Source organism: Lucilia cuprina, chromosome 6, assembly GCF_022045245.1.
Source record: "Lucilia cuprina isolate Lc7/37 chromosome 6, ASM2204524v1, whole genome shotgun sequence".
NCBI classification, from domain to species: domain Eukaryota; kingdom Metazoa; phylum Arthropoda; class Insecta; order Diptera; family Calliphoridae; genus Lucilia; species Lucilia cuprina.
The window spans coordinates 44,479,707-44,487,129 of NC_060954.1; the positions used below are offsets into that span (position 1 = coordinate 44,479,707).

General features: G+C 29.3%; 1 protein-coding gene across 1 annotated transcript; it reads right to left on the reverse strand.

The window, feature by feature from the left end:
- Positions 1-5,790: 5,790 nt before the first annotated feature.
- On the reverse strand, positions 5,791-7,118 carry LOC111684297. Its single transcript, XM_023446437.2, has 2 exons — positions 6,090-7,118; positions 5,791-6,023 (listed from the first exon to the last, which is right to left on the reverse strand). The coding sequence occupies exons 1-2, from the start codon at positions 7,041-7,043 to the stop codon at positions 5,913-5,915; spliced, it is 1,065 nt and encodes a 354-aa protein (XP_023302205.2). The 5' UTR covers positions 7,044-7,118; the 3' UTR covers positions 5,791-5,912.
- Between the last annotated feature and the right edge of the window lie 305 nt (positions 7,119-7,423).

Below are 7,423 nucleotides of genomic sequence, written 5' to 3' on the forward strand. Positions count from 1 at the left end.
TTTTCAGACAGTTAGTTAAAGAACCCTAAACTCTTTGAAAATATTGTTTTTTATCAGTTTAACCGGTTGTTAAAGGTAAAAATAGTCTTTTTGCGATAATAGTGATATATTCCAGCTGTTCGAAAAAGATTCAATGCATGCGATTTCCATTTTTATTTCTATTCCTTCTATCATCATGCATGTACTCCTTGCAAACGAGGGTGAAGACAATCCTTACTTCAGTGACTCCTTTGTAAGCTAGTGAGTGGACACTTGTAAAACAAATGAAAGCTTTTTGCTGTCTCTTCGTAATCTATAGGTTGATAATTAACTTACACGTAGGACAAATAGCTAACAGTTTGGGTGGCTAGGTAACCCTAAAAGTTAGGTTTAAAAGATAATTCGAAACTGTTCGACTGAACTGCTGAGATTTGATAATTTTAGTTAATATTTACTAAAAATGTATTATCACTATTCTATATAAAAGAATGCATCCGGGAATTGTACTTTTCGCAGAACGACATCTAAAAGTACAAGTATGAGTTAGTTAGTTCTTAGAAAAGTTCTACCAATCCAGCTTGAGATGATAAAAACTCTATCCTCTCTTATCAGTGGTGATACCTATAGGGAGGCAGGGCTCTTATTATTCGGCTAATTGATCGAAAACGGCTACAAATCAGATTTTCAATGCACACAGAATATATTTTAGGGTTATAGATCTGAATATGAAGTGACCATTCGCAAACCCGAAACAAATTCTGCAGGGAACTGTGAGGCAATGGGGTTATATAATAGATATAGTTCTGCTCTAGAGCTCTGCAAATAAAGAACCTAATGCCGCAGAGTTCTGCAAATGCACTACCTATATGCAGAGAAAAAACATGGTTCGACATGGTTACTATAGGTAAACTATGTTTACTGTAACAATATATTGTTGTCAAGAACATATAATTGTTTTGAATTCTATTTAAAGAATATTGTGGTTCCTGTAATTATTTTCATGTTCATGGCAGTATGAGTATGATTCACTGAAAATTAACTATTTTTTTCAATATCTAAATAGTGGTAAAATTTGTAAGTGGTGTCATGTATTGTAAACTTTTACTTTTTTAGAAACTGTAATCTTACAGAATCATTAATCAAAAAATTGATTTCGATACACATTTCATATTATAGTATCATATTATAGTATAACAAACAATATTATAGTAAATTAAAAAATATTATGATAAAATATTTCAACTGTATTTAATAATTATATCATATTTTAAAATTGTTTCAATAACCATAATATATTTAGACTACAATCGTAATTTTAACCATAATATGTTGGTCTTAGAATATGGTTACCTCAACCATGTTTTTCTCTGCGTGTAATCACAAGACAAACTTCAGAGAGAGTGAGAGAGTTTGATCATGAAATGTCACAATTCGATTTTTCCAAAATGAGAAAATATGGGTGCGATTTGATGTCACTATCCATAGGATTAGTTAGTTAGGTGGTTAGTTAGGTAGTTAGTTAGTTAGTTAGTTAGTTAGTTAGTTAGTTAGTTAGTTAGTTAGTTAGTAAGTTAGTTAGTTAGTTAGTTAGTTAGTTAGTTAGTTAGTTAGTTAGTTCGTTAGTTCGTTAGTTCGTTAGTTCGTTAGTTAGTTAGTTAGTTAGTTAGGTAGTTAGTTAGTTAGTTAGTTAGTTAGGTAGTTAGTTAGTTAGTAAGTTAGTTAGTTAGTTCGTTAGTTAGTTAGTTAGTTAGTTAGTTAGTTAGTTAGTTAGTTAGTTAGTTAGTTAGTTAGTTAGTTAGTCAGTTTGTTAGTTAGTTAGTCAGTCAGTCAGTCAGTCAGTCAGTTAGTTAGTTAGTTACTTACTTACTTTCTTACTTATTTACTTATTTACTTACTTACTTACTTACTTACTTACTTACTTACTTACTTACTTACTTACTTACTTATTTACTTACTTACTTACTTACTTACTTACTTACTTACTTACTTACTTACTTACTTACTTACTTACTTACTTATTTACTTACTTACTTACTTACTTACTTACTTACTTACTTACTTAGTTAGTTAGTTAGTTAATTAGTTAGTTAGTTAGTTAGTTAGTTAGTTAGTTAGTTAGTTAGTTAGTTAGTTAGTTAGTTAGTTAGTTAGTTAGTTAGTGAGTGAGTGAGTGAGTGAGTGAGCTAGAATGTGAGTTATTTTCTTTACCTACCTATTTCTTAAAATCAAAGGTATCTTACAATCGGTCATGTCCGTCTATAAAACATTATTTTTTTCCTGCCTTTTTCTTTCTTTTGTGGCGAATCTTCTTACATTTGCATAATTCTTTAAATATGTAATAAGCAAAAAAAGTTTTTATTTTATATTTTCATTTTTGTGATTCCATGTAACAGTGCAGTTTTAATATGCAAATGAAAGCAAATTGAATATGGTTTAACTTGTGGGGGTAGTTACAAAGACACACCGACACTAACTGTTCATATCATTTGAATTGTTGCAAGGTTTCTTACTAACTTATTTAACATTTTATGGTTTTCTTCTTCGGGCCCTTTTAACTGAAGAAAATTACTCCGACCTCTTGTGGTTTGTATGCGTAATGTTTAAGTGGTGGCAAATGCAAATTATGCGGCATGCCACAAGTGTCATATGTATATATTATTTGTAGGTGTTTTTGCTGATTGTCCTTTTAGACTTAAATTTAGTGAATTATGCATTTACGTTGTTTTTTCAAAACTTAAGCGATATTTTATGATTTAATAGTAATTTAGAAATATTTCAGAAACATCTGTGACTGTTTGCTAAATAAAGATTTAATTATATTGTGCTCATTGGCAACACTTAACTTAATTTCAGCTAAAATGGCTTTTAATGGTTTAATCAATTGTAGTACTTCTTAAATGACAATTATTTAAATTTGTTGACAAATGCTTTTCTGTTTGAACAAAAATTTTGGTTATTTGAAATATGTATAACAATTTTTTTATATATGTACCCACTCCTTTGGCATTTTCTCGTTTTCCATAATAAGATACTCCTTTTTAATGTCCTAAAATGTTCCTCTTCAAATTATTTATTACATCTCCTTTTTATTTTAACTAATGTGACGTTAAAACCTATACTTTAATATTATTAAATATATTCTTAAAGTAATGAAAGGAAAGTACCTAAGAAGGACCTTTTTATAGATTACTTACTCTCACCTTTATCAGGGCAAATAAAAACAACAGCACAACTACTTAATGGCTCACATTTGTCTAAACTAGAATAATTTATGTTCTATTCAAAAAAGAGCAAGAGAACTTTAACAGACTCATCGACTCTAAACATTTTTTTTCATTAACAGATGGATGTTAGTAAAAGTAGAAGAAAATGGTAAAAATATTGCCTACCTATTTTACTATATTCTTTGAAATAATAGGAAAAGACCAAGATGTCTGCCACGTTTATTGTAGAACCATTTCCTCTAGCACACATGTAAATGTATGGAAGTAAGTCCATGTAAATGTATGTGTATGTGGAAAAAACAAGAAATTCAAAATAACATCCCAATTTGGCACATGTACATATATACATATGTATGTATGTGTTTGTATGCCTTTATAGTTATTTGCTTCTTATTATTTCCTCCAGCTGTTGGGTGAGTTAAAAGGAAGAGTAGTAGGAGGGTAAGACAAAAAAAAGAAAGGTTAGAAGTGAATAATGTTTACCATTTGTAGACACCTGAGTTGATTGCGTAGTGTAACTAATATTTAACATTAAATTAAAAACAAAACTACAAATGGAGTAAGCATCGCCAAGGCAGTAGTGGGCAATCAATAATGGCGAAACTATATTTTTATATAGAGTTTACTCCAGTTAGCATTTGGAAGATTGTTAAAGTATAAATCAGTGAAACGAGTCTCTTCTGACTCCTTTTGAACTCCTTTTCGAAACTCTTTGAAAAAGGGGCTTATAAAATAATCTTTTTGAATAGTTGAAAATAATTTATATCGTTTATAAAAATAAAATATACAATTATTTGAGTTTATGTAGTATAAAGTATTAGTATAATATTTAATTATATTAAAATAATATAAATTATAATTATAATAATTGTTTTTGTTTACTAACATTCTAAGGAAGTTATTTGGGTGACTAATCACTTAATTAAGTCTGGTGATTAGTCATCCAACTCATTAATAAGCAGCGAGCTTAAAAAACGATTCCAAAATGTGATTTATTCGAAAAACAATAACGAAATGTACTGCAGTATTAATTAGATCACCCAGATCATCAAAAATTATAGTTTATACATTTATATCGCAATTATATTTTGATCAGTCGGAGGATCAAGAACAGTCTTATTTACTTGTTCGTATGAGACGTAAAAATGGCTTCAAAATGTCTTGAAAATTATTCCGAAACGACCAGTATTTCGACTCACAAATGACTTAAAATAGATACAAAAAATGAGCTAGAACTGATCAGAAGTGGTGCTCATAAACATTAATTTTATAAGAGGCACAGTAAGGTATCATTTGATCCCGATTAATCGATCATTTATGACAAAAAATGATCGCGTATGTGGTATGACAAAGGGGTCATAAATGACTCAGTTTATTTATTTAACTAACTAACTAACTAACAAACTAACTAACAAACTAACAAACTAACAAACTAACAAACTAACAAACTAACAAACTAACAAACTAACAAACTAACAAACTAACAAACTAACTAACTAACTAACTAACTAACTAACTAACTAACTAACTAACTAACTAACTAACTAACTAACTTACTAACTAACTAACTAACTAACTAACTAACTAACTAACTAACTAACTAAATATCTAACTTAGTAGCTTACTAACTTACTAACTTACTAACTTACTAACTTACTAACTTACTAACTAACTAACTTACTAACTTACTAACTTACTAACTTACTAACTTACTAACTTACTAACTTACTAACTTACTAACTTACTAACTTACTAACTTACTATCTTACTAACTTACTAACTTACTAACTTACTAACTTACTAACTTACTAACTTACTAACTTACTAACTTACTAACTTACTAACTTACTAACTTACTAACTTACTAACTTACTAACTTACTAATTTACTAACTTACTAACTTACCAACTTACTAACATACTAACTTACTAGCTTACCAACTTACTATCTTACAAACTTGCAAACTAAATAACTAACTAACTAACATACTGACCTACTAACTTACTAACTAACTTACAAAATAACTAATTTAGCTACTTACTACTTTAATAACTTACAACTCACTAACTGATTAAGTTACCAGCATACTAACTTACTACTTTACTAACTATATAACAGAGTTACGGATTATTTACTGAATATTTTACTATGAAAATCTCATTTTAATAAAAATTAGAGATAGCGACTTTTGAATATGATTCATCCATATAGATTGTATTGCCTCTTCCTGACAACACTTCAACTTACTGATAGCACTTACCTGTATACCATTTTAAACTCCTTTCCTAGTATGTTAAAGACAACAATTGTATTTTGCTTTTTAAGGGTATATGTACTAGATACAATACCAGAGGTTTACTTGTTCGAAAGTTTTTATTTACTAATTTTCACTTCTAAGGTCAAAAGTTTTGCAAGCATCGATGGCTGCAATGTTTATTAGAGAAATATTAATAAAAGCAAGAAAATCTTACGAAGAAATTAATAAAGTGTTGGCAGGAGTAGTTGGTGTTTACTTGTTTGTATTTATATAAAATAAAAATCTTTTCAGGTGGAAACGAAAAAAAAAAGTAAAAGAAAACACAGACGATGAAAACTTTACAGACAAATAATGTAAGCGTTTATTTAAACCACAATTGCTTATTAAAACTTTAATGTAAATATTTAAGTTATAAAAAAATTACTAAATTACTTATAAGAGCATTTCTTTACTTATACGTTGGGACCCCAGGAGATGACTTTAAAGGCTATTGGTTCCAAAGCTTTAACATCTATTTTATGAGTATCAAGGGTTTGTATGATTTTCTTAATATTTTCGGTGGACTAAAAACAAAAGACAATATATAAGTTAGGAAATTAAATAAGTAAAGATGTTATGGCAAAACTTACCATAGACTGATCAATTAGTGGCTTTAATTCTAGACTTCTTAAAGCCCGATAAAATTCAGCGAATTTTGCATTTTTCATGCATTTATTCTTAATCATATTTTGATAAGCAGAATGTGGTAGATGTTGTAAAACTTCTTCGACAAATGTTGTAAATGTCCCCAGTGAACGATGATGATGATAATTATTATTGCTTTGATGACGCTGATATTTATGTTGATGATTATGATAATGATGCTGTTTGTGATGACCCTCATTGAGAGCCATCCCCTTAACCTTTAAATCCTCCAATAATACAATACTCACTAATGGCTGTCTCTCGTTAGATATTCTTGCAACAACATCAATATCATCATCAATGGCAACATTTCTGTTGTTCTGTTCTTCCATTTGGAGCTGTTGTGGTCGTTTACTAACTTTTATGTTTTTGTTCAATGATGATGATTCTACTGCATTTTCAATAGCCATAGTATTGCGTTTGCAGTTGATGATGGTGCCAGTATTAGTGGTCATTTTGTCGACTCTATTATCAACTTTAGCAACATGGGCAGCATCATTATAATCATTCAATGATGCTTTGACTCTTTCTGCTGCTGTTGTTGTTGTCGTCATTTTAGTTGCACCCATATGCCTCGTTGTGGCATTTTCAGTCGTTAGATGTAGAAATTTCAAAATGTCTATGATTTCTGGTATATCAAATAGTTGCTGCTGTAGCTTTGTAAATTCTTGACTACGCAAATATTTAATTGCTGTGCGAAAATTTCCATCCACCAAATAGTGTTCGGCTACAATTGCATCTATGGTGGCGGTGGGTATTAAAGTTTCAAAATCCTTAAATTCTTTGGCAATTTCCGGTGTAATATTTGTAGAAAATGAAAAAGATTTGTTTATATTTAGATCACTGGCCACAATGCAAATTTTTATTAGAAAAATTATGATAAAATTAAAAGTGTACATAATAGTTTAATGTTTTTTTTTTTAGAAAATACGAATCTAGACCGTCTGTTCTTTTCAAAAGATTCATTTGTACTAATTGTTGTGGAAGACTCTCTTGCCCTTTTGTCGTTTTTTTCTAAATATATTTATAATAGTAAAATATTTTATCAGTTGTTTTGTGTACTCAGTATTGTTGTTTGAGTGTAAAACAATAGGTACTGTTCGACTTAAATCAACCTTATCATAATAAACAAGACTTATCGGAGAGTATTACTATTACATCTAGTCCTCGTATTACACGATTTTGCTTCAACACAATTTGTTTGTATATGTACAATGTATCAATATCAAGAATCGTTGTAATGAAGAAATTCTGAAGTAAGGTTTGGATTAAACTCAAC